A 27,943-nucleotide genomic window follows, 5' to 3' on the forward strand; every position below is an offset into this window, starting at 1 on the left:
TTCATATTCATATTGTGAGAACAGTTTAGGCACAAAAGGGAGAAAAAAAAAGGGGGTAATGTTCCTTTAAAGCAGTAATATTTCAGTAATATAGCAGCAATATTTCACATAACAGCAGATGGTGAAGTGGATGAATCACCAATGGAATAATATGTTTGCAAAGTTGTCAAATTGGCACCATTACTACCAAAACTACTGACAATAACCACATTAAGCTGTTTAGAGTCGTTTCCCCTCTACATTATAAATACACAGTTTAGAGGAAACTTTAGTAGTTGTGAATGACCAACTACTTTTTTTAACCTATTCTCATCCTTGCTGCTCTGTGTGTATCTATTGGTTATTAAAACAAGAAGCCTGTGATGGTGACAATGAATGGGGAAACAGGGAGGAGAAGAAGAGGGCAGGATGACCAGCACAAGCAGGTTTACCTCTCGTTTAGCAAGAAGGACATTAGGGACGATGTGAGGGAGACAGCGACCCAGCATTAGCATCACACTCTCCTCGCTGTCTGCTATACGAGACACCTGGGAACAGGAGGGACATTATATTCCGTTTTTCCTAAATTTACTTCTTTTCTTTTTTTTAATCTGTATATGAAATGTGTGCTCCTGACCTCTGCTCCTAGGCGGCTGTCGGAGCACATTCTGCAGAAGGACAACAAGGCTTGCTGGAAGGCCGGAGATAACTTCCTGAGACACCACAAAAAACAAAAGACCAAAAACAGTCACTACAGTCTGCAACACTTAATCTGTACACCACAAGTGCTCTGGAGAATGTCCTGACCGTTGAATGATTGAGGACTGGAATAGATTACCCTGCCACTGAGGTTAGTGCTGCCACTCTCCCATGTAACGTGACATTACCACAGTACTAAGAATAGCAGGTGGCTGACTAACAGTAACGCACCACTCACTTTTTTCTTTTAGCACCACATAAATCAGATTTTGTTTTTTTAAGGGAACACATATTTAAATGATAAAAATAATGAAACATCAAAAAATATCATTAAAAATAATACATCATAGGTGGGACACAAATAAGAAAAAAAAAAAAAAATTAAATGAATGAAAGCTCAGTTTCAGTGATGACTAGTTTAAAGCACAATACACTTTCTTACTCAAGAGGGCAGCCACACAACCTAATACCTGGTTTTAGACAAAGACGAATAACTACCTCCATCTAGTGGCTACATTTAGTGACTACACAAAAATGGCCAACGTGGCTGTAGTAGACACGGTTGGTTCTAATAATTTTTACAACTATATATTTTTTTCTTTTTGGCCTTCAAACCCCCACAGAGAATTTTACATTTTAAATTAAATAAATAAACAAAAAAATCTAACCGTAAAAGTGCAGAATTTTTAGCTTTTATTCAGCTTTAGCTTTTAACAGATATTACATTAACTGCTTAGAATTTACAGCCACTTTTAAGTTTAGTCCCCCCATTTTCAAAAGCGCCAGGTCACTGGACAATTGACTGATGAGCAGTTCATGCCCAGTGAGGCCTCTTCATTTGTTATTCCATTAAAATTTAAGCAGACAAAATATCTGGAGTTGATTCCAAGTATTTAGCGTCTAATTTGATAGCTGGAACTTCACTGGAACTTTCCAATGACGTCCAAAGAGATGTCAATGTAAATGAAAGAGGCCATCCTTAGGCTGAAAAACTAAAACATACCTCTCAGGCAAACGGCAAAAACTTTAGGAGTGGCCAAATTAACAATCTGAGTCAATAACACTGTCTTAAGTAGTTCTATCACTGTCAAAGTCTACAATCAAGACACGCCTTTTATGAAGGCAAATGCAGGGCTTAGAGGAAGGCACACTCTGAAGAACAGATGGCTATATTGGACTTTGCCAGACTAAAAGAGCATGCACCTATCTGAACAAATGAAACCAGGTTTATCTTGTATCAAAATGGTGAGAAAAGTTTTGAGACCTCACAGTCTGAAGCATACCACATTATCTGTCTAACATGGCGGAGGCAGCGTGAACACATATGGCTGCCAGTTGGACCAGCTCTCTACAGGGTGGGACATTTAAATGGATGCACCGTAATAACATGGGAATGGTTGGTGATATTAAAGTCCTGTTTGTGGCACATTAGTATATGTGAGGGGGAAAACTCCTCAAGATCGGTGGTGACCATGGTGGCCATTTAGAAGTCGGCCATCTTGGATACAACTTTTGTTTTTTTTCAATATGAAGAGGGCCATGTGACACATCAAACTTATTGGTAATGTCACAAGAAAAACAATGGTGTGCTTGGTTTCAACGTAACTTTATTCTTTCATGAGTTATTTACAAGTTTCTCTTTGTTCACAGCCATTGACATGTCAAAGAGGTTAACACGTGAGGAGCGGATCGAAATTGTGTTGATATCTGGTGAACGCAGTAACCGGGTCATTGCAGCAGATTTTAATGCAAGACACTCTACGAGACCACCCATCTCCCATGCTACAGTTAGCAAACTGCTTGCTAAGTTTCGTGAAACTGGTTCAGTGTTGGATTTGCCAAAATGTGGACGCAAGAAAACTGTCACTAATGAAGAAACATCAGTGGCTGTCCTAGCTTCATTCAGCCCACAGTGTAGCACTCGCCACATGTCACTGGAGAGTGGCATTAGTCGAACATCCCTTTGGCGGATATTAGCTACTCACAAATGACTCCCTTACAAACTCCAGCTACTGCAGCATCTCAACGAGGATGACCCAGATCGGCGCACAGAATTTGCAGAATGGGCAAAACAAAAATTGGAACAGGACCCTCAGTTCACACAGAAGATTTTGTTCAGTGATGAGGCAAACTTTTATGTGAATGGTGAAGTTAACCAACAAAACCACCGCTATTGGTCTGACACTAACCCACATTGGATGGATCCCTCCAAGACTGTTGGAACAACAAAAGTGATGGTTTGGTGTGGTATATGGGGTACAACGATAGTGGGTCCATTCTTCATCAATGGAAACCTCAAGGCCACTGGATATTTGAAATTGCTACATGATGATCTGTTTCCCTCTTTATGCACTGAAGCTGGCACGTTCCCTGAGTTTTTCCAGCAAGATGGTGCACCACCACATTATGGGTGCCAGGTCCGAGCATTCCTAGATGAACAGTTTCCTGGAAAGTGGATTGGTCGTCGTGGGCCAGTTGAATGGCCCCCTTAAGGTCTCCCGATCTGACCCCCTTAGACTTTTACCTTTGGGGTCATTTGAAGGCAATTGTCTATGGTGTGAAGATACGAGATGTGCAGCACCCGAAACTACGGATACCGGATGCCTGTGCTGGCATTTCTCCTGCGGTGTTGCTATCAGTGTGTGAAGAGTGGGAGACGAGGGTTGCATTGACAATCCAACACAATGGGCAGCACACTGAACACATTTTATAAGTGGTCAGAAACTTATAAATAACTCATGAAAGAATAAAGTTACGTTGAAACCAAGCACACCATTGTTTTTCTTGTGACATTACCAATAAGTTTGATGTGTCACATGGCCCTCTTCCTATTGAAAAGACAAAAGTTGTATCCAAGATGGCCGACTTCTAATTGGCCACCATGGTCACCACCCATCTTGAGGAGTTTGCCCCCTCACATATACTAATGTGCCACAAACAGGACTTTAATATCACCAACCATTCCCATGTTATTACGGTGCATCCATATAAATGGCCCACACTGTAGTTTCAATTATTGATGTGACTGTTGATAACAGTAACACGATGAACTGTGAACTGTACAGGGCTATACCCTGTCATATTCAGACAAATGTTGCAAAGCTGCTGTTACTGAAGATAAAACTGAAAGCACAAAGATACACAATCAGCAACTGAATTTGGCTGCACTAAAGGCCTGGCAGGACATCTCAAGGGATGTCCACAGGTTTTAGACTCAGGCAGTTAGTGGATTTACATATGTCACACGGGTATTAAAAAAAAGCCCTATATTTTTTGTTTACATTTGAGCATCATATTTGCATTCCTTGATACAGGAAATGTTAGGAAAGTTGGGTCTTTGTTTTGCAAGTTTTTTTTTCATGCCTGAATTTTCACTCACCTGTTTGGCTGATCAAACTGGACAGGTGGCTTATTCTTCAGCTTGCTGTGAGTCTGTGGGTGGAATTGTGATGTGTTCTGAGTAGAGAGGTTGTCTGCGTTATTGTCAGGCTCTGAAACCCCTCGGATGTCCAGATACTTGCCATTATCCATGGGAGGCTGAGGATAAGACTACAAGATGTTAGCATTATAGGGTCAAATATTTGGGCTTGTGACAAACTACAGAGAAACCGTCATACAGACTGAATGATTTTCCTTTCTTCTTGCTTTTTTTAAAAATTTACTATAGAAAACTGTGTGACTGGTAGACATTTAAATAAGCCTGTGCTTTACATATTCAAAATGACCACATACCACAGAAAGAGGGTCAGCGGAGCAAGCAGTGGTAGCAGAAGAGGAAGAAGTGTTAGGTGTATTCTGAGAGCCCAGGTCCAAAGTGGTTGGAGGCGGGGAGGAAACTGTCCTCTTCAGTGTTTGAATCTCACTGTGGGGCAGAGGTAACATAACATAAGTCAAAAAATACTACATACTTAATCAAGCAGCAAGTGAACGAGACAATCGACTGTTTCACCCCTACCATCAAAGTCATGCTTGAACTGTTCAGTAAAATTGGTCAGAATCCTGATGGTGTCAATTAAAGACTTCACATGACAAGAAAATTAAGTTCCACTTTTTCATCAGACCAAAGTTTCCTCTGTAATTTCATGCAGCTGTGGTGCTTGGGAGAAATTTCCAATCTGGTTTTACACCATGGCCAGTTTTGGTCACGGTTATAGAAACTGAAAACTTCTGAGACTTTTTTTTTTAATGAATACTTCTGCTGACTCTTTGCTCAGCAGTAGAAGGGGTAAATGTTCTTGCTGAAATGACATGCAGTGAAAGAGCTATGAATGTTGGAAACCTTGTCAGGATCAAAGACTTCAGAGTTTTTCAAAAAGAATAGTATACGAGCACAGACATGCACTCAAGCACACACCATTGCAGTTTCTTTATCTGCTCTGCTAGGTTCTGCTTCTCATTATTGAGGAGGCTTATCTGGTACTCCAACTCTTGCACGACTTCTGTCTGCTGCTAAAGAGAAGAAAAAAAACATAATGCAGACAAATTACAAACTCAGCTCAAGAGCCGGAGCTCTGAAGTCACAACTTCTTCAGATTTAACTGAAAGAGAAAAATCACTTTGCGTTTAGTTTAAATAAAACAGGTTCAACTCAGCGTACACACACCTGTTGTGAAAGGTCAGGCTTCTTTAGTGGATCTTGGGCAATGCAGTTTCCAGGAAGATCGACAAAATCCACTCCAACTGACACATCAGCTGTGTCCCGAGGAGAAGGGAGGGGGGTGCCACAGCTTCTGTAGAGCTGCAACAGGTCGGGGGGTTTGGGGATGTTGAGGCCAACATCATCCCACAACTCAAAGTCCTGGGAAGAAACATAAAGCAAAACAGTTTAGTAATTGTCATTTGTGTCAGGCATGGGCTCTTCCTTTGCATTACACAATTATGTGCAAGTACAAGTTTAAATTATTCATACTACCTTCAGTACTTTCTTATGAATTAGGATGTTTTTTGTTTTGTTTTTTTGTTGAAAAGGAGACAGACCTAATTTTAAAAATAAAAGACTAACTCCAGTTAGGCATTTACCATCCTTTACCTGATCATCATTTTCATCAGAGAAGGTGATGGATGAGAGTTTGTATTCATTTTTCAATAAATACTCATTCACAAGGAAGTTTAAGGCTCTTTTCTCCAGTGGGCGGATAGGCTCCTGAGGCAGAGAAGAACAAGGTCGATCACGGCAATGTTCTCACAAAGGTTTAAAGGGACACATTCGTTCATTCTTCACTCATTTCACCACAAAGGAAAAATTAGAAAGCTTGTAAATCCCCCACCTGAATTTCAGGGCTTGACTTGTAGTTTTTTCTCTCCTGAGAGGGCACTTCGCTCTCTGAGAAATTGAGAATATATGAGATAAATTTGAAAGGATGCTGAGCATCACTCACCAAAAGGAATTCTCTGACAAAAAGAGAGAAAGCTGTAACAAAAAGGGTTCAGGTGGAGAAGAAGTTAAAAGTGCGCCACACCTGCTGCCTGAGTCAAGTTGGCGCGCAGAGCCTGAATGGTCTCCTTTGCTTTCCGTAGCTCAAACTCCAGCACTGGACAGGAAGTGACAACACACACAGGAAGTGCATCCAACCAAAGACAGGGAACAAACAAATAAAACAGATGGGTATGAAAAACCAAACAATGACACAAAAGATTAAAAAGTCATAAAAACAAAACAAAAAAGGATGCATGCAAATCATGGGTCTAAGGAACGCATGCAGCAGAGGACTATGGTAAAGCTGGCAAGATGTTTCTTGGACAGGTGTGTTTTCTGCATTGAGACGCAGCTCAATGATAGAATTTCCTGCCCTTGTTTTCCTCTCATTAATACTTAACAAATGGAAGTCCAAATTTACCTACATTGTAGCTGAGAGGCAAATAAATCCATTCAGGCTACTAAAATGTATCCTTGATAAACTAGGAGCTGTCTGACACAGGTTTTTATAAGTAATAAGTAATTTACACATTTTAATTCAAGCCACTCAAGGGACAGCCAATGCTCAAATGTTTTGTTCTTAAGAGATAAGACCATCACACTATGAACACCACAACATAAAGCTATTTCAGCTAACAGACAAAACGTGAGTTTGGCATTCTTTGCTAGGTTACCGATTTAGACTCGTCTTTCTTGACTTTGACTTTGCAAAACAAATAAAAAAAATAAAAAAAACATAACACGATCAAGCCAATCATAGAAACTCGAGGAAGCTGTTTCTGGCATCTTATATACTATCAGAAGGAGCAGAAGGTATTATTTATAAAAATGTTTATTTTTAATCTGTAAGTAAAAATGGTAAATGCTAGATTCATACTGATTTCTTCTTTAAAGAACACACAAGGTCTTAAGACATGTTAGATTAAAAACACACGCAAAAAGTAATAAGCAATGGAGCAGGAAAACTATGTTGCATAGCTGTGCACTGAAAAATCTGCAATTTGGTCCGTCTCTTGTTTCCCCAACATGTGTCACTTAAGGTTTAAGGCTGCTGTTGGTTTCACACTTCTTTATAGCGTGAAACCAGGTTTCACGCTATAAAGAAGAGCTTAAAAAAAAAACAAACAAAAAAAAAAAACAACAAAAAGCCGAAAAACATTTTCAGGAAACAGTCTGAATTTCCATATAAAGGTCAAAGCCAATTTCTGAGCATTAAAAAATAGTAAATTTCTGCCAGAGGAAACCGAGTTACCATTCAGACCTTCCTAGCAGATCAAGTGCACAGGATGCAAACGCAACAAAATGGAAAACCAAGAACTGAATAACGGGAAGAGAAGGAAAAATAAATAAATAAAAGCAAAAAGCTAGACTGGATGGAGTGACTTGTCCAGTATTTTACTGGGGTTTGATCAACGTCAACGGAGAAAGCCAGAAAACCCAGAGTCAGACAGCTGGGGGCAGGGCTCTTACAAGAAGAACAAGTTGAGCGGAATGAGAGTGGGGATGTTTCAAAAGTAAAGAGAGAGGAAGGGAAACATGGCAATTTGGTAGAAAGGGCAGTGTGTGAATAGTCATTTTTAAAAATGATGCATAATTTGGAGGTGTGAGGTGGAACCAACATCTCTGCTGCATGGTTTTAACTGGGCCCTTACTTCATGTCATCGTTTTTCTCAACTGATAAAAGCCCCAAACCAGAAGCAAGCGTTTCCCGCATTTACATTATTGGTGCATTAACTGGCGTTACCCAAGACTTTACCATCAGAATGCAACATACACATTTAAATTAAATGACATTTATATTCATAGGACAATCTATATGCCATCCCCCATCCCATCATGCTCTACAATCTATTTCTCACCCTTAATATTCATGTACAGTGGAAGGGAAAACAAATTTAATGTAAAAAAACAAAAACAAAAAAAACAAACAAAAATACACAACATAATCCACCACTTTAACAGTTTAGGCACAGTTTTGGGACACACACTTACACACACTTACTTTTAAAATGTGTGGATGGCTGCAGAAAACTGTTACTAGCTTTAACCCTTATAATCTAGCAGACTTCTCATGGCTAAACATTAATGTCTTCATCTTGAGGATTGTGAAACTACAAAATTAAAACCAGAAGGGGATTTGGTTAATACACATAGTCCCTGCCTGATCCCATTTTGCGTTCGGCATTCTACATAAATATCAAAGGCTTACTCATTTATTTTTTCCTTTAGTCCACGGCATAAAAATGCTCACCACACAACACCTGAAAAAAGGCAATATGCCAGTAAATGAACACCTGTTCTTAAACCCAATGGTGTGATGACACATCATTGGCGTCAGGAGGAGCTGTTAATGTGTTTAGCTAAAACTATCAGACTGTGTGTCACGAATGAGCCATTGAGAGGGGAGGGCGGGGGAGAGTGCGCTTTTTAAATAATGGTAAATGGTAAATGGCCTGTATTTATATAGCGCTTTTACTAGTCCCTAAGGACCCCAAAGCGCTTTACATATCCAGTCATCCACCCATTCACACACACATTCACACACTGGTGATGGCAAGCTACATTGTAGCCACAGCCACCCTGGGGCGCACTGACAGAGGCGAGGCTGCCGGACACTGGCGCCACCGGGCCCTCTGACCACCACCAGTAGGCAACGGGTGAAGTGTCTTGCCCAAGGACACAACGACCGAGACTGTCCGAGCCGGGGCTCGAACCGGCAACCTTCCGATTACAAGGCGAACTCCTAACTCTTGAGCCACGATCGCCCCATGCTGATACATGTTTGGTACCAAAAATACCACAGACTGGTTTTGCTGTGTGACGGTTCGTGAGAGGAGGCACAAAGACCTCAATGAACTTAAAAAGAGAAAAATGTGACTAATTTATCCCTAATAAAGCAGGACTGACAGAAACACATTTGCGTTATTAAGCAGAGTTTATTTGTTACTGGTCATCGTTGTTATTAAAGCAGCTTTTAGATTTCATTTTGCCATATTCCACGGCGCTCCCATTCAGTCATTGTCTACTCTCCCGATCTTTTATCCCCAGTGTAAGCTAGGCCTCTTGTTTTGAGCCCTGACCGTATGGTTCATCTTACCTGCCACCCGTTCATCTGTCTCTCGGTTACCGTCATCTGAGTAACGAGCAAAGTCCAGAGAGTCTAAGGTGCTGATGCTGCCTGCTCGATCTGAACAAAAACACAGACACAGAGACAGAAGTGAGACAAGTATACACCTGCATAACCATACAGCTAAATGATTGCACTCCCCAAGAGCTCACAGTTGAAAAATTTAACTGTGCAGCCTACATGGTGCTCTATAGATTCTTCTCTATGAAATAATAGGATCAGCTTCAGTGTGGTAAAACCCACTTCCAAACTATTAATTCCACCAACTATACACAAGGGTAGGCAGGTGCTAAGAGAAGGAACATAAAGGTGATAAATAAGCACACTCTTTGCTCATATTTCACTGGGCTAGGCTGCTCTGATAGCTAAGACAATGGTGTTGGCTTTCTTTCCACAGCAACGCAAGTGTGAGATTGGCCTGTTTGTTCTCTGATATCAAGATACAGTACAATGTCAAGTCATATGTGACCTTGTTGGCCTGAAAGACCAAAAAAAAAAAAAAAAAAAGCTGTGTGAGTAATTTAACTGAATTAGCAAATCATTTCCACTCATTATAACTTGTATTATAAACTTTGATCATATTACTACTTTGGATTGTTAAAATCCTCTAGAGTTTAAAAAAAAAAAAAAAGACTGAGGAAAACTTAGATATCAAAGGAAAAAAAAACCAGCATGTATTTCCCTTTGTAGACAAGTAATGTATTTCACTAATATTTCTTTTTCTGTTACATATAAGGTTTGTCTATATAAGCGTATACAATATTTTATGTCATGTTCAAATTCACGACCATGCAACTTTATGATATAGTGACAGTGTTTCTCCAATGTCTGTCTACACAAGTGTCATTGTTCTGCCAAGCTGATGTCAGGCAAACTAATTTTCCTGCATAGAAAGCTTCCAAACATGTTTACTTCCTGATGATGTGTGAGGACATTTGTTGTTAGTAGCTGCAATCCATCTGGCAAAACAGTGAGTAATAGAGTTTGCAGGTGTGCGTGCATGAACGGAGCAAAAGAAAAAACAAAAAAGTAATTTGATAATGTGAGGGGGCATTTGCAGATGTCCTTTGTGTACATGTCTGATGTGCAAAAAAAAAAAAAAAAAAACCAAGCCTGGTTGACCTTTCATTTCCTTGACAGATTTGACACTTCAGTCTGTCACCACCTCCCTTTATTCAACCCCAGCTGATTATACAACACCTAAGCGCACACAGATGATTGTCTTTCTACTTGCCAAAACAGAAAACGCTAAAAGATATAAACTGAAAGCTAAGGTACACGAGTTTACATCAGGGCCTAGGAGCTGATATTGATGAATGGTCAGGAGGAAGCCAACAGGCACTTTTAATTTAATGGGAAGGTTTTTGGCAAGACTGATTTAAACTGTGGTTATAAATATGGGATGAAAAAGTGGAGCACAAATTATAAGTGAATCACAGACAAGCACACAAACCTACACAAGATCAAATATCTTAGGTCTTAAGAAAATAAGCCTTTTTTGTCTGGCAGCAGATCATTTTATTTACGTCAGTGTGTATGTATGTCTGTATGCATGTATGTGAATAAATGATGATGATTTCTTATTGAGATTTTACCACTGATTCTGTTTATCTTAATATTTTCAACTCAAACTAACAGAATAAAGCCATTTGAGGCACAGTTTCCAGTACAAAATTACTATGTCAAGTCAGGATTTCCTATTCCTAAGCATGTTATCATTTCAATCGCTTTGCATAGTATTAGAAAAAAAAATCAAATATATGTTCATGTTTACTGTGTGAATTCATACAATCCAGCAATATACTCCTATTGACAGGTTACATTAGAGTGCAGCACACTGAAAATGTAGTTTGGCGATTTCAGACTAGGACAGCACATAAATTGTGGTCACAAATGATCTAGAACTGATAATGTGAAGCTTCTATTTAACCTATTTAAAGAATACAAAAGTTCCTGCAACGATTACAAATAAACAGTTGCCTGTCTAGCAAGAGGTGAAGAGAGAATCCTGCAAAATTCATTGCAGCAAATTAGCAAGGTGGTGGGAGATGGCATGCTGTGTCATGTGCCCTAGAGCAACAGCTGCAGATGCAGCTTGTAACACAGTCATTATCCACACACATGCTCACTGCTGATTCACAGTCACAAGTTTTGTTTTTTTTATTTGCAATCACCACACCAATTACATTTCAGATTCATCAGAGATTTGTTACTTTGTCAGAGAGATTTTGTTTTAAATTCTAGCCTGTATCACATATCTAAAAAAAAAAAAAAAAAAAAAAAAATTATATATATATATATATATATATATATATATATATATATATATATATATTAATTATAGCACTATATGGATGAAACCTATCCAAGGAAACTATCACACTCTCTACTGTATGCTGCAGGTACAATATCCATCTTTTCATTAACTTCAGACTTGATAACAGGCATCAGAATCTATGGACCAAATTTATTTCAACACAATAAGTCATCATAAACTAGACATTATTTTATTTATAGTGTTTACAATCATAAGGATCACAAAGTCAGAAACCACTGAAGGGGATTTGTTTAAAAACAAACAACAACAAAACAAAGAAAACACACACGAGAAATTGGCTGTTGAAATAGCAAGCTGTTCTGTCAATGTAGAAAAAGAAAGCAGACATCCAAACAGTATCCCTCCTTCTTTAGCAACAAGAGCAACTTAAGTAAATCCTAATGTTGCAATGTGGCAGAGAAATTCTCCCACATGAAAAGAAAGATAATTGCAGAGATCACATGAGGTCTGGACTATCAGCTATGCTAGGATGAAAAATGACATGGCCTTCAGCAAAGTCTGTCCCTCATATCAACTCATTGTTACAGGCTACAGGCTTGTAGATTACACCACTTCTCTATGATGTTCCTGTCACAAGCACAACAGGGGAGGTGTCAGGTCCTTTCAAACTCATGGTCTTACCGTGTTCCAAACCTTTTGGGAAATAGGAGATACTAAAAGACACACATCCTATAGTGGTTTGTGTTTACTGCTGTAGCCTTAAGGCATAGATACAGGGGCAGAATTTAATTATAAAGGTTGAACAGATTGAAAAAAAAAGACAAGGAATATGACTAGCTGCCGTTTGCAATCTGGAAAAGCCAGACTGAGGCCAGCTACCAAGACACACGCCTAAAACTATACTCCGGTTTTCTGAGATCTTAGGCAATGTTCATTGCCACTGCATACAAAATAGTTGTGTCTGGTTTTAACATTTATTTATATGAATCCCTCAGCTGGAAAACTGCCAAATGCTTCTACAGTAAAAATACATAATTTAGCCTTGTTCCATAATTTGAAAAAGTCAAAATTACATTTGCAGTGCAGCTTCAATGACATGCTGCAAAAAGCCATAGCCATTCAGTCTGGCACACTGATAAAAATCCTTTCATTCGTGAGGGCAATGTCTCGAATGAATGACTAAACTCACCCTACAAAAACATCTTAAAACCGTGATATAAAATCAGTCAGCCTTGATTTTGAGTGCATGTTTCACTGCCAAATAGATATTGGAAGAAGACTTTTTTTCTCTCCCCCCCTGCTAATTTCAAACAGTCAAGTAGACAAACACACCCACTGGTGTGACATGGCACTTTCTATTCAAGATACAATCTGTTTTCACCAAAACACACTAACAGAAAAAAAAGCACCTCATTTTCAGTGGAAGGGAGATTTATTTCTGTTAAATTAGTGTGGTGAACAATGAATGTAGGTGTAACATAATTCAATTTACTACCTATAAGCTTCCTAATCTATCACACATCTAAAATTATAGAATTATAAGATTATAAATTCTATTAATGAAGTCTACAATGAATTCATGAAGTAAATACAATAATAAATGTTGAGTCAACACATTTCTAAATGTTAGACCAATATATTTTCATCTGGTCATTTTTTAATGCTAATGGTCTATCATTGTAGCCAATTTGCTAATCCTTTAATGTCAAGACATTATGCTGAGTGCAAATACATTCACTTGACTCACTGGTATGAAGTGGGGCCACAACAAATGTTTTTGCTGCTATTTAACAAGATTTAACTCTTTAGTTACTGCTTCTACTATAGCAGGTGCTGTTTATTTGTGGATGAGGCTGTGACCATGGGTACCATTTGCATAGCAGGTCTGCCTAAGGTCCTTGCTGCCAGACTCTTCAACTGCTGTGTTGGTGCATGGTGATTAATGAAAATGAGTCTTGTAAATGGATTAGGGTGCAACAGATGTACACATTTTACATAATAACATTTTATCTCCCTAGCTGGGTAGACGCAACCTGTGTAGAGCAACACAACCATTTACAAGACACTTTGCTCCTGGACCAGATGATACAGCTTCAAACTAATTCAGGAAGCCTGAAGCCTGTTTTATCATTATTACAAGACTGTAGAATTCTCCTTCGTTCAAATGTGCTATTTGAGCAATACTGTGGTTCAGGGAAAGGCAAAAGCTGTTCGTACAGGCACCCGCTTCTTCTCCTTCCTCTCTTTTGTTTTCTATAGCCGATATTGACCTCTGACCTCTGACGGGTGTTTTCCTACAGGGCTAAATTACACTTGGGCGATCACTACAGGTCACCAGCATTATTACGCTACCAGTATTTATCTTTCAGTGAGTAGTTAATGTTTAATGCCTTGTCACAACTCTGTGTTAGTCTGTCATCTCACGACTGACCCACAAAACCCAATAGCTGGCTGCGGCCCTGGAGCTGAAGAGCAGGTGCAGCAAACAGATCTCAAGCTATCGTAGCCAATGATTAAAGCTAACGTTAGCCAGCTGATGGGCTAACTCTGTTTCATACAACATCAATACAGAGCTAGCGAACAGCTACATATGTAGCACTAAGAGAGCAGCTAACGACACTTACTCAGTGGTCCTCCAGGTCCGAGTACCTGGTCTTTGGCAGGTGGAGTACCGCTCTGTCGTTCGAAGTTGCCAGGGTTGGAGAAATAATCCCTCAGCCGGGGGAGCTCTCTGCCTGCTTCCAGCAGTTCGGTGTGAAACTCCAAGGCCGTGAGGATGTATTGGTCCCGCAATAACTGGGCAGCGATGACATCTACAGATACCCGCGTCTCGGCGCTGCCTGCCATAGCGGAGGTGGCGGCGGCCGACGCCGAGATGCCCTCACCGCTGGGGCTCGTCCGGTTCCTAGACAGCAGGAGCGACGGAGGCTCTGCGTCTGCAGGCGGAGAGAAAGGATTGCCTGGCGGTGGTCCTGGCGCCCCGTCACTCGGACTCCGCTCTGTGTCAACTGTTTCGTTAGGGCGCCGTTCGGCCTCTTCTTCAGAATCACTGAGATTAAATGGGTTCACCGACGCCATTTTTGCCCTAAAGAGATTTTTTTTTTTAAAGCTAGCTAAGCTAATCACACCCGCTGCTTCCTGAATGGATATTAGGTTAGCTAAGGTTTGGTAGGTGGAAGAGGAGGAAGAAGAAGAAATGCGAAGCTACGATTGGTCAAATGTAAGAGACGCTACTCCCAAAGCCCGCCCCTTTTATGGAATACTGGAAAAGTATTGGGTACATTTGATGTAGAGAGGAAAACTAGGCAGGGCACATTTGACAGCTGATAGCAATTGCTAGCTACTATGCTGTCAAAAAAAAGCTGCGCTCAAACCATTTCTATTAAAAATGCACTTCACTGCAAACAAAACAAATAAATAAGGGCTGCTTATTTTTTATTACATTTCGTAATAGGTAAACTTGAAGTGAATCGTTTAATTTAAACTACACTACCCACAATGCAGCTACAAACCACTACGTCAACACACAACGTCAAAAACGAGTGACAACAAGGAAGTGAATGCTCATGCTGCCTGAATTTCTTGTAGTAATCTTCTTAAACAGGGAGACATTTGGTTTTAGGTCGATCTTTTTTTAGGTTGATCTGTCTGGTTCTCTGAGCATGTTCTTGGCGATCTACGAAGTGACAATGGAAGCTAAAGCAGTGTGAATCTATGAACTTGTAGTAGTAGTAATAGTAGTAGTAGATAGGTTGGTCACTCACTCATTCATTCTTTAACGGAACATTATTCCCGTTTTTATGATCAAAATCCGCAGACGTTACATGCAGGTAAGACTCTTTTCATGGCCTGTTTTTCTAAGTTACTTTCTTGTTACCAGTGGTAAGTTGGCTGGACCATTAAAATATTCCGAATTAAACATTAAAGCCTTTTTTTAACGTTGCTTAATGGCATATGGTGAATGAAGGATTAAGCTGCTCTTAAGACCGCATACTTTGGCTTAACAAGCCTATATTATTCTGAAACCTTCTAATGCCCCTTCTATTGGCTTTAACTTCTTAATCCCGATTGCAAATGCAGGCTGTGAGTTGTCTTCATTCTATTCCATTTTTTTTTTAATTTTTCCTTCTTCTAGTCACCTCTTTTCACTTCCAAGTGAATTAAATCTACCCTGCTTGTCCTCAAGTAAACCCTCAGTTGTTCCTCGGTGTGGCTTTGGCACCCAAAATGAGGATGATCACCTTCTTTGTGATTGGGCTGACAGTCCACGTGGTCTTCTTCATCTCTATCTTTGATATCTACTTCACCTCTCCTCTGGTCCATGGCATGACACCCCACTCCACACCCCTGGAACCCCCTGCTTCCAGACTGGTGTTAGTGGTGGCCGATGGTCTCAGAGCAGACAGTCTCTTCACCCTGCTCCCTAATGGCTCATCCAGGACACCATACCTGAGGTCAGGAAACCAATACAAAGAAATAAATTTTGATGTGGAGTTTGGGTCTGTTTAATTATTCTTGTAAGGTGATGCCATTTTTACAGCATGTCTTTTCATTCCCCCTGTTTGCATAAGCATATGTGCTTCTGTTTCCATATTTCAGGAGTATAATAGAGGACAAGGGGACCTGGGGTGTGTCACACACACGTGTGCCTACCGAGTCTCGGCCCGGTCACGTTGCTCTCATTGCTGGCTTCTATGAGGATGTTAGTGCAGTTGCTAAAGGTGTGTGCATGATGGTTTTTGTTTTTTGTTTTTTTGTTGTTTTTTACATGGTAGGAAGAGAAATGCTCAGCGACTTGGAGAGATTACTCTCTATTGTATGTGTTTCTCTGTGGCATTCTACTGTGACCATTTATGTGCTTGTTTTCAGGCTGGAAGGAAAATCCTGTAGAATTTGACTCTGTGTTTAATGAGAGCAGACACACCTGGTGCTGGGGCAGCCCTGATATCCTACCTATGTTTGCCAAAGGTACACAAGCATCACAAACAGAACCATTAATCTACACAATAGAAAAAAAACATTAAATCACATATCTGAGCAAACATGTTTCCTTTGGTTATTTCAGGCGCTAGTGGGGACCATGTGTATACCCACACATACCCGGCAGTGGAGGAGGACTTTGCCTCCACAGATGCATCCAAGCTAGACAGCTGGGTGTTCACTCAAGTCAAAGTATGTAGTGGAAGTATTAGCATAAAAAAATATTTTATGATTGATCTATTGATATTAACTACAGGTTTACCCACAAAAACACATTTTATAAAGACTGTGTTTTATGTGTATTATGTGTGTCATGTGTCATGCAGTGAAATATAACCCAACTTGGAGTCATTGCAGAATTTCATTTACAGAATTGATCCACATGGATTTCCTGAATAAGCCTAAAATTATTTAATATTTTTCAACAGTCCTTCTTTAAGTCTGCACAGTCTAACTCCACTCTGAAGGCCAGCCTATGGGAGGATAAAAATGTCTTCTTCCTGCATCTGCTTGGAATTGACACTAATGGACATGCTCACAGACCAATGTCGCAGTAAGTAGTTAACCTTGTATTAAGAGCTGCTGATTTTTAATTTTTTTTATTTTTTAACCTTTGGGCAGTTGTGCAGTGGTTCTTAGTCGTGTTAACAAATTCATCCAAATAAGCATTCTCTCATCCAGCTGCATCTTTGTCTTCTATTTTGTCTTTTTTCCCCCAGAGAATACCTAGACAATATTGGTCTAGTAGATGCAGGTGTAGCTGAAGTGGTGTCTATAATAGAGGACTTCTTCGACAATGATGGCAGAACAGCCTATGTGTTTACCTCTGACCACGGCATGACAAACTGGGGTAAACTTGTTTGTGTATCTAAATGTTTTGCTGCCTGCTAGCAAGTTTTCTATTACAGTTTTCTATTTTGGCATGTTTGTGTGCGTTTGTCTCCAGGTTCCCACGGTGCGGGCCATCCTTCTGAAACGCTAACCCCTTTAGTGGCGTGGGGAGCTGGGGTTCAGAAAGCCAAGGGAGCCACAGAACCCCAACCATACAATGATGGGTTCCTACAAGGTACGTTCAAACACTTTTTTTTTAAGATTTAAATTTACAACCGATACCCTCCAGTTTGTCTGTTTTACTTTGTCTAAATGATTGTCCTGGTTTGTTTCTTTTAGACTGGAAACTGGAGCATCTTCGTAGAGTCGACGTCAGTCAGGTAAAGCTCATGGAAATTTAAACTTTTTAACAATTTCCTGTCATCAGTTGTATTAAAGTGTAATATTTGTGTGTCTTCGTTGTTTGTTTGGGTTTTTTTGGCAGGCTGACATTGCTCCGCTCATGGCTTCCCTCGTTGGTGTGCCTATTCCTGTTAACTCTGTTGTAAGTCAGAGACAAAATCAGCCATTTAATGGGAAATGTTCAATAATTTTTCAAGTCTTTGTTACATGTTTTGTCTGTATTTGTTTTTCAGGGCGTGTTACCTCTTCTCTACCTCAACAACAGTGAGCGGTTCATGGCTGAGAGCATGTACACTAATGCTATTCAAGTACTGGAGCAGTTCAAGGTATAACAGCATCTGCTTTGGCTAACAAAATGCTTATCAACTATCTGTCATGTCTTTTATTATTCTATATGACACTGTGATCTAAACTGATGGTAAAGCTGTGTTTTTACTGTGTGTGTTTATTTGTAGATGAAAATGATGCAGAAAAAGGAGACAACCTTATCTTTTCTCTTCACCCCATACCAGTACGTACAGTAACTAACTGATGTTTTTCTAACAAAAATCCAATCAGAAGAACATGAATTTGCTTTTCACCGTGGCCTGTTGTGTTTACTGTGACCTCATAGATAGTGTAAAGAGAATAGATTAAAAGAGTCATTTGCAAAGAATTAATTGGCAGAAACAAAAGTATTTGTAACGTAAATGCTGTGTTTTTATATCAATCCCATTTCCAGAAAAGTTGGGATATGTTCTAAAATGTTTTTAACCTCCAAACTCTTTCATGGCATGCATTTTTAATTTCTCTTAGCTATTTGTGCTGTTTGGGACCTGATGAATGTAAAAACAAAGAATTACCAATCTATTTTTTTTTTTTTTTTTTTACTGATTTTTGTTTCTGAGAAAAATTAGATCCACATATGAAGACATTTGTTTTAAATTTTGATAGAACAGTAGCAGTATAACATCCTCGTAAGTGGATATCAGGCCCTTGTAGAGCAAAATTTAGTATTTTTGTCTAGACAACCCAAAATGTGATGTCCACATATGTGGATGCCAGGTCCTAGGAAGTTAAAAAATACAAATCTGTGATATGTTAATTCACGTGAACATATATTCAAGTGACCAAAGTACAAAGATGTTGGAAGATTTCCTGACCTACTTAATTGTTTTTTGTAAATGTACCAAAATTTGAATTTGACAGGTGCAACACAGTAAACACAGAAGTTGGGATTGAGACATATTTACTGTTGTTTTTTTTTAACTGAGTGTTGTAGTTTTCCAGTTAGAAATTTTGTTCATTTTTATTTGGTTTAACCTGCGGTCATGTTGTCTGTAGGAAATAGATCCTAACAGGGAGCGCTCTGTGCCTCAGTCAGTGGTATCTACAGATGCAGCTCGCCCTGCTGTGGTCACTGATGCTCCTCTGTATCATCACAGATCCTTTTGCATTTTTCGCTGATAGCAATCTGGATAGTTGTTTTCATCATTGGCAAAGAGAACTCAGCGCTGTTTTCCAAAAACACAGAAATGTGGATTTATCTGTGCATAGCGCACAATGACACAGTCTTTCTGTCCTTCTGAGGTGAACCCTGACATAGAGAGCTCTATGCAACTGACATTTGACTTCCTCCTTCAATCATAATACAGTTTCAAGTTGCATTAGTGGATGTGGGTCTATGTTAAGTGACAGTGGTTTTCTGAAGTACTTCTGAGCCCCGGTGGCTATATTTATATTTATATATTTATATCACTGCAGCGTGACTGTTTCTAAGGCGGTGTAGCCTGAGGGCTCAAGCTGGTTTCAGTCTTGACCTTAGTGTGAGAAATGGTTTGAATTCTCTTAATCTTTTCATAGTGGTACATACTATAGATGTCTGAAGAAATTTCTTTGCAATAGTGCACTGAGAAATCTTTTCTTTTGAAATCTGGAGCAATTCTCTCATGAATAACACATAAGGAAATAAGGGATGAACCACAACCCACAAAGACCGAGTTTGTGGTGATTTCTAAATTTACCTTTACCCAATCAGTTACCCTGCTTAATCTGGTTCCTCTGAAGATATAAAGTTTTGGGGGGTTTTATTGCATTTTGGAAAAAATCCCAACGTTTCTGGAGACGGGGTTTGTACTTTCACAGTAAATTCTTTTGCTGACCCATTAAAAATCAGTCAATGTGACATTTAGATTAACTTCTGAGGTTATGCAGCACGAAGGCCAAGAATGTGTCCACTAACCAAACCACATATTCATGGCCGTATTTAAATTGCACACTTTCACACACTTCATCTGTTTTGCACCATCTTGCACCCTCTTTCTTCCCAGACTCCTGACTGAGTCAAAACAAGCAGAATTCACCCAGAAGGCCCGAATACTCATTCAGCTGGAGAAGTACGAGGATGCTGTGAGTATTGGGGGGGGGGGGTCTGTGGCTTTTAAATCTAATCATACTTTTACAATACGTGCAAAGCCAATTTCTAGATTTATTTTGATACTTTGATGAATTATTTAAACATTTACTGAACCTGTGTTCATAAACTAAAGTCTAACTTAAATGAACTACAGTAAATGCATTCTACATTATCGCTACTTTCTCCATCGTATGTTTTCTTCCGCTTAAGCAACAAATTAGGTTTTTGTCCCCCTATTTTGTCTCTTGTCAGATCTCTTTGTGCCAGTCTCTGATATCTCGCTCTCTGGAAGGCTTGGTTTACTACCACACCTACGACCGATTCTTCCTCGGTTGCAGTGTGGTGCTGGGATTTGTAGGCTGGACCTCATATGTCGTCTTAGTCATACTGAAGACTCACGCGAGTCTCAACAGACATCCTAATCTCACTAAACAGGTTAGGATACAGTAGATTGTAATCCCTCAAGATGCCTTCCACCCAAACAAGTCTGCACAACCCGAATGTCTTGTTAAGTTGGTATTTTTCTCCTGTGTGCAGATTCCTGGCCGTAACTTGGCAAGGCTGTGCACGTGTGTGGCAGTGGTGATCACACTCTTCCTGCTTATTCAAAGAAGCCCCATAACCTACTATATTTACTGCCTGCTGCCTATCCCTGTGTGGTATTCTGTTCTGAAAGAGTAAGTAAAAGACACATTCAAAATAATGCAAACTGGATTTAAAAAATGTACAAAACAAGTTTGTTCAGATGCATTCAGTCAATTTACAATAATTTGTATATTTACTATAGTCACAGAACCCTGATATTAAAACACACGCAAAAGGATCACATCAGTCAGTGAATACAGCAGCTTTTCACTGGATCTAATTAGCCTCACACAGGCTTGTATGCACATCTGGCTCAGGTGGAGTGAAGTGCTAATTAGATCCTTTGAACTGGCGTTTTATGCATTCATGGTTCTCCTATGTAAAAGGGATAAAGAGATGTTTTATTCTTCATCTCATCCTTTTATGACAGGAAAAAGTAATCCCCTCAATGATCTATTTTTAGGTCTGGAACTCTGAGAGATTTGATTCAGACAGCCCCTTCTCTCCCACTGTGGAAATGTCTGGGCTATTTTGTGCTGGTGGCGTTTGGGATTGAGCTGCTGGTAGGTGTCTTTAAATCTGCTGTGTTAAAGGCATCCTTCTGCATAAGTGCACAAAATTTCACTTGTGTATCATTAACTGTAAGAAATAAACCTGGATGCTGCATGGCTGTTTATTTTTGCTGCCCCCAGGTGGTGAGCTTCTTCCATCGCGCCATGCTGACTGTAGGGCTGGCTGTTCTCTCTCTCTGGCCCTTCTTGTCGGGGCTTTTTGGCAAGGCTAAGGTAATTTACAGATTAGCCAGATAAAAGCAGGAAAATGTGTGTTATAGCTGTTTTTAATATCCATCCCTGTTTTGGTTATGGACAGCACTGTTTCTCCAATAATATATATATCTACATATATATATTTATAGATATATATATTATGAGTAAACAGAGTTACAAAAAATGCCTAATCATTAATAAGAAATGTCTAGCCATTCTAATTCTTCTTATGTGTCTATAACTAGAGTGTTATTGGTACTGCTTGCCTAAAACAGTAGATAATTATAAAGGTAATTATTAAATATAGATACACAATGGTAAATGTGTCAAAGTGGAAGACAGCATTTCTTTTCGTCTCTGTTTCGGTGCAGTCACGCTCACTGAGCTGGCTTGTGGGCTGTCTGTGTCTAGCTGCTTTCCCCCTCATGCCTGTTGTGGGTAGAGAACCTAACATACATCTGGTGTGAGTACTTCCTTTATTTGTATATATTTATCTGAATATTTACCGCAATATCCTATCACGGAAAAAACTGAGAGCCCAATTCATGCCAGGTTAGGTAGGTGAGTTTCAGTAAATTAGAACATCTGCAAAACAGATCAGGAAGATAAAATGTGACTGGAATCTGCATCATATTAGTGATGCAAATATCCATCACAATATTCAAATATAAAACCCCCAAAAACTGTGGAGCCACGAGCATCCACCCCCAGTTAAAGGAAACTGAATAGACTTACTGTTAAAAGTTAAAGTCCCACGATGGTTACTTTCTCTATATATAAACAGACGGGAAATTTGAAAGTGGTACATTTGAAAACGAGGAATGATTAAACTGCTACACAATACCGTCTTTCCACAACGAGCTGTGTGTACAAACTATCCATGTTTTTGAAAGTACAGTAACACATCCTGCTTGTCAACTCAGTACCTGTGCAGGTCTGCTCGCTCTTTTCACCTCAGCTTGCTACCTCTGGTCATCTCGACGGAGGACACCGCTGCACCTCGGTGACAGACCACAGTTTGTCATACAGGTACATGTCACTGTGGGCATATGTGTTTTTGTGTGTGTTACTGCATTTGCTAATACTGATTAATTACCTGTCAAACCCGGCAGATGCTCCTTGTTGCTGTGTGTGCATACGTGCCATCCCTCACACACTCCAGCCTGCAACAGAAACAGGGCCTACCCCTTCTTAATCAGATCATAAGTTGGAGCACATTAGGTGGGTTGGTTGCAAGTGGCCACAAGATACTTGGGATCTAGAATGGTTTACTTTTTAAATATTGATCGCATACGTAAGCTATACCTCAAAAGACGTTAAAACATCATATCGCTGACACCCAAGTAACTTCTGACAACTCTTCTCTCTACAGCATCTTCTATATTTGTTCCTTTGCTGAGCTCAACACGACTTTTTCATCGACTCCTCAGCATATTCTTGTCTCTCACTTCCACCTACCTGCTGCTTAGCACTGGGTAGGACAACACATTGATGCTTTAGTTGTGTCTTGTGCAGAGTTGCACCACCGCAGCAAAGCTGTAAAATGATATTTCTATTTTTGTCTCCCTCACAGGTCAGAGGCTTTGTTCCCCCCTGTGTTATCCTGGTTAATGTTTGTGTGGATTAACATCGAACAGGAAGCCTTGCTTGCTCAGGGCATGTCTGGTAGGCAAGAGGTAGAGCCATTGTTTTTCCCTTTGTAATAGAAAACTTTTGCAAACCAAAAGCTTTGGGAAGCTATCATTTATGTATGTATTTAATTGTGAAGGTCATATTTTCCATTTTACTGATATAACTCCAATTCACAACGACAGCCACTTCACAGAGCTTTATATTGTAAGGTAAAAACCATACAATCTCAGAAAGAAAACCTCAGCAGTCAACTGACATGAGGAAGCACTCAGTAATCGTGGAAAGCAAGAACCCCCTTTTAACAGGAAGAGATGTCTGGCAGAACCAGGCTAAGGGAGAGGCTGTTTGCTATGAGCAGTTTGAGGATGAGGGGAAAGAGATGAGAATGAACAGAGCTTAGAGAGAACACAGAAAATTCAAATTGCAGGAAAGAAAAGACACAGGTCTTAAAGTCCATGTCTCATTGTGGCCGGGTTTACAGTAGAGGTGCAACGGATCACGGTTGATCCGAAATCCGAACTGATCCCACTTCACGGTTCGGTACGCACGTGATCCAAAGATTCGAAAAAGAAAAAAAAAGTATGTGTATGGTGCGCGTGGTCAGTCTGTCAAGCGGTAGTTATGGCCAGCGCTAGCGGTCCAAGTGGCAGAGCAAAGGAGTTTGCGGCATTTAAGCAGCCCTTTGCCGACCAATCCGACCGGGCTAAAGTTATTACAAAAGCTACTGGGGTGTTTAGTTGTGCAAAACAAGGGGTTTAAACTGTGATGAACGTGCTTGAGCCACGCTATGATATCTCGTTGCGCGTCCACTTCAGTGTGACAAGATCGTTCCAAGCATGTATGAGCAGGAGAAGTTTAAAGTTATGGCTGAACTGTCCCAGGCATCTTCTGTTGCTCAAACTACAAATGGGTGGACCTCCAGGGCAAAGGAAAGCCACGTGACTGTGACCGCTCGTTATATCACAGCGGAGTGGCCCTGTACTGCCCTATAGATCACATTAGATTAGATGAAACTTTATCCCTCGGGTGGGTTCCTCCGGGAAATTCAGTTTCCAGTAGCACAGCACCCACAGAAGTTGCAGAATGTGAGCAGAAATATACCATATATATAAACACAGAGAATACAAAAGGGATAAAAAGAATAAATAGGAATAAGAATACAAGGGAACGGCACATTTCAAGTATTGTGAGTCTATTACACCGTTGGTTATTAACAAATGGTATTAACAAAACTATTGCACAGTGAAAAGGCACTACAGCTTACTTGTTCGCCCCTCCTTTGTCCCCGTTTCCCCTCCCTCTCCCCTCCAGCGAGGAGTTAAACAGTTTGTTGGCGTGTGGGACAAAGGACTTTTTAAGTCTGCTGGTCCTTGACTTTGGGAGAAGCAACCTGTCACTGAACAGACTCCTCTGGTTGTTTATGGCCGTGTGCAGAGGATTCCCAGCATGGTCCATAATGTCCATATTGCACCTTAATTTGTTTTTATATAAGTGCGTGGAATGAGTCTTCAGTTGAATGTTTTTTAATAGGCAAAGTAAATGGCGAGTTGAATTTTTGTCTTTTTTTTTTTCTATTTTTGCTGATCCGAAAATTGATCCGATCCGTGACTTAAAACCGATCTGATCCGAACCGTGAGATTTTTGATCCGTTGCACCACTAGTTTACAGACATGCATGTTTTTTTTCTTTTTCCTCCAGTTATCCACCATCGATTTCTCTGCAAACATCGACATCACCAAGATTCGACAGCTGAAGCTGGATGACATCCGAAGGTCCTATTTTTTTGTATCCTTGTTAAGACCAGTCGCAAGTTCGCAACAATGTTAGTTCGCCGAAGCACAGAAGCGCATTGGGCTCATTAGAGTCTGTGGGTGATGTTCAGGCTGGATTTGATCAAATAAGATGTAGTATTAAAAATGTAATATAAAAGTTTTTTATGTTTAAAGTGTACAATCGGACAAAAAAAAATCAACTTGGTTCATTCTCACATTGGGCATTACCTTGACTTCACCTTTTCTTCAGGTATTTTTTATAATAACAGCATTTTTTGGCACAGGAAACATTGCGTCCATAAACAGGTATATGCATTATAGTATTTTTGTGTGAGTGTAAGAGTGTCATACAGGAAGGGGATAAGAAAAAAAAGTCAGTTCTGACAAATTTCTTTTCTATGCACTATATGTTTTGCACCAAACATAGAGTACGTTAGTGTGTATATTCTACAACACGAGGTCCATTTTCTTCTCTGAAAAGTTAAAGATTCTAGTCTGGTGTCTGTAGTCACTTTGTGTACTTCTGTTTCCCTTTGCCTAGTTTTGACCCAGCATCTGTTTATTGTTTCCTCACTGTTTTCAACCCTTTCATAATGGGAGGGTTGATGATGTGGAAGGTACTGTACTCTTAAACATTTCCTTTTTGTGATATGTATTGTGCTTCCCCAAAAGGGGAAGGAGTCTTGCACATTATGACAAGTCATGATCTATTCATATTCTGCTTGAGAAGTAAGCTTAAATACGGTTTAACCTGCCTTTCTTTTTCGCTCATGTTAATTTGTTTTAACAGCCATGACCTAGCCCATTAATTTCTGTATCTTTTTTTACATTTATTGTACGGAGAATTTAGGCAGACAGATTTGTAATAGAAATTTTTAGCATCATACGTCTAAACGAGTTTATATAATAATGTGTTTATTTCGAGTCATTTAATAGAATCCTGCATTTCCTTAAATTGTCATCTGTTCTTCCAGGTTATCATTCCATTCATCATAGTTATGTGTACATTTGAGACCATCCAAGTTGCAACACAGCTATCATCAAGGAGGTAACGCTTCGCTTCCTCATCTAAAATTATAAATTTAGTCTTTTAATTCTTGAATTAACTCTTTGAATTTGTTGGAAACGTTGAATCACTGATCTGATTCTGTCTGTAGAGTTAAAGTACGTTCTGTTTGCTTTGTTAGACATGACTCTTAAACCTTGAGGCATCTAAAATAACTATAGTAAATGGCCCAGGATCTTCTAGTTCCTCCTTCATTGTGCATGAAAAGGTTTAAATGCACTGACCAATGTGTACTCCTTAATGTTTAAATCTCTCTTATTTTTATTTTGCAGTTTGTTCCTCATCGTCCTGGTTATCTCTGACTTGATGGCTCTGGTAATGCAGGTTTAATGTTGATCTTTTATAAAAGACTTTCTCTCGTCCACTGTTAAGCAAACTGCACATGAGGCTCAAATAGATTTTAACTCACTCTTGCTCTCCTCAGCATTTTTTCTTCATGGTGCAGGACTATGGCAGCTGGTTGGACATTGGCACAAGGTAATGAAACTTGGACATGCATTTAAAACCATGTCTTATCAATCTCTTGTTTGGGTGTCTGCGATGCATCGAAAAATGCTAAGCTTCCTCTGTCTTTTACAGCATTAGTCACTATGTGATAGTGATGTCAATGACGATCTTTCTCATGTTGCTGAGTGTGGTTACACATGTTCTCACTTCACAAAGACTCGTCCTGTGGAGGCAACGCAAGATGCACTTCCCCTAGTAAATGTTACCATGTGTCTTAAACACGATATTTATCAGTGTACCTATTTAACTGTCTTATTTCAGATATGTTTTATGTTTTGTCATATTGTTTTAATTTTTTTAATAGACAAAATGGAAAATAATCTTAGGAACCTAAATAATGCGATACTTTTTTTGCAGAGTGGCCTAAGACCTTTGCACAGTACTGTGTTGTGTTCTTTGGTACAAATGCACTCAGTCTTAGTTTCATTTGTGAATTTGTAATAGGCTGCTGCAAATATGACTGTGAATTGGGTTTTTGATGAGGGTGTTGATTTGCAACATAATACAATGGGACTGTACCTCAGTAAGAAAAAACTTTGGCCACATGTTGCTTGTCACATTTAAATATTTTACTCTGTACATGTTTCTCTGAAAGGGTTAAATCGTGTAAACAAATGAGGAAAAGCATTAGTAATGATAATTGATTTATGAAACGCATGCAAAAAGCAAACAAATGCTTTTGTGTGTGTTATTCTGCTTTTTCATGATTTCATGCTGCTACGATAAATGGTCTGGTGAAAGTATGTAACATGAGACTTCATAACGCTGCCTAAAATGTATGTTTCTTTAGTGTGAAAAGGGATGTTTTAACTTATTTTGACTACGTGTGTATCAATAAAACTGAAGGATTGGCGTGCAAACGTGTGTTTAAGAGAATTTAATTGTCGCGTGAAAACTTGAGTTGCAAATTGTTGACTTTTTCCATCATTTTAGACGTTTGGTTGTCTTTGCAACAGTGCATATTAGTAAAGATGACCTATTTAAACAAAATCAAAAATCAAACTGACAGGGAATTCTTAAGGAGTGACGAGAGGTTCTTTAACATCTAATGGAGTGTGGTGTCAACATCTCTGGCAGAATCAGGGCCAGGAAGGTGCAGAAGTTGGTGGGTAATTGTGCAAAAAGGCTGGGGCAACAGTTTTTAGGACAAGGGTTCTTTTTGCAATGAAAACAAACGATTGAACACTTTAATATTTGGCCCTCTATGCACTAGTAGTGCAGTAGAGCTACATTTGTTCAAAAATAGACATCAGTTGGACTTAAAGCTAACTAGAAAAAAATAAAAGATGAGGTAAATGTTCTTAAAATAAGCGCAAACCTAAATCAGAATATAACAGTATTAATTGTGGCAAAAGTGTAACTGAACAAATTCTATGTTTACTGTGTGCGGTTATACGCAGGATCAAATAAACCAACCTTTAAAAAACCATCGATGTTGGACAGCGTTGGTAGGTAAATGTTTGCAGCATGCACACTAAGCTTGTGGTCGGAGTGATGCGAAGGTGTT

The 27,943-nt window shown here is 39.6% G+C and overlaps 2 protein-coding genes across 10 annotated transcripts in view; one reads left to right on the forward strand and one right to left on the reverse strand.

The window, feature by feature from the left end:
* Positions 1-14,689, reverse strand: part of relch (RAB11 binding and LisH domain, coiled-coil and HEAT repeat containing) — a 38,132-nt gene extending 23,443 nt beyond the window's left edge. For 2 of the 7 annotated variants that reach the window (XM_082545896.1, XM_082545892.1), the window contains exons 1-11: positions 14,124-14,590; positions 9,192-9,281; positions 6,138-6,209; positions 5,946-6,001; positions 5,708-5,821; positions 5,282-5,476; positions 5,033-5,127; positions 4,411-4,540; positions 4,058-4,227; positions 617-692; positions 432-527 (exon numbers count right to left, since the gene is read on the reverse strand). In XM_082545896.1, the coding sequence (XP_082402022.1) occupies positions 432-527; positions 617-692; positions 4,058-4,227; positions 4,411-4,540; positions 5,033-5,127; positions 5,282-5,476; positions 5,708-5,821; positions 5,946-6,001; positions 6,138-6,209; positions 9,192-9,281; positions 14,124-14,577 (1,548 nt within the window). In that variant the 5' untranslated portion in view covers positions 14,578-14,590. Of the gene's footprint in view, positions 1-431; positions 528-616; positions 693-4,057; positions 4,228-4,410; positions 4,541-5,032; positions 5,128-5,281; positions 5,477-5,707; positions 5,822-5,945; positions 6,002-6,137; positions 6,210-9,191; positions 9,282-14,123 lie in introns of all 7 variants that reach the window. The other 5 variants (XM_082545893.1, XM_082545891.1, XM_082545895.1 and 2 more) reach the window with 5 other exon arrangements.
* pign (phosphatidylinositol glycan anchor biosynthesis, class N) lies at positions 14,617-27,296 on the forward strand. Of its 3 annotated transcripts, none has more exons than XM_082545899.1 (29): positions 14,617-14,719; positions 15,635-15,953; positions 16,099-16,220; positions 16,369-16,467; positions 16,565-16,671; positions 16,908-17,032; positions 17,199-17,329; positions 17,426-17,545; positions 17,650-17,690; positions 17,795-17,854; positions 17,946-18,038; positions 18,168-18,223; positions 20,022-20,100; positions 20,360-20,542; positions 20,645-20,784; positions 21,156-21,255; positions 21,385-21,477; positions 21,831-21,922; positions 22,383-22,488; positions 22,572-22,680; positions 22,832-22,934; positions 23,033-23,135; positions 24,790-24,876; positions 25,114-25,169; positions 25,405-25,480; positions 25,838-25,911; positions 26,202-26,244; positions 26,354-26,406; positions 26,509-27,296. In XM_082545899.1, the coding sequence occupies exons 2-29, from the start codon at positions 15,727-15,729 to the stop codon at positions 26,630-26,632; spliced, it is 2,802 nt and encodes a 933-aa protein (XP_082402025.1). In that variant the 5' UTR covers positions 14,617-14,719; positions 15,635-15,726; the 3' UTR covers positions 26,633-27,296. The 3 variants fall into 3 exon arrangements, with proteins under 3 accessions (XP_082402025.1, XP_082402024.1, XP_082402026.1); XM_082545898.1 differs by lacking the exon at positions 14,617-14,719 and adding an exon at positions 15,215-15,329; XM_082545900.1 differs by lacking the exon at positions 14,617-14,719 and adding an exon at positions 15,257-15,329 and having other exon boundaries at positions 15,686-15,953.
* The last annotated feature ends 647 nt before the right edge of the window (positions 27,297-27,943 follow it).

Source organism: Aulonocara stuartgranti, assembly GCF_965226115.1.
Source record: "Aulonocara stuartgranti genome assembly, chromosome: 9".
Classification (NCBI taxonomy): domain Eukaryota; kingdom Metazoa; phylum Chordata; class Actinopteri; order Cichliformes; family Cichlidae; genus Aulonocara; species Aulonocara stuartgranti.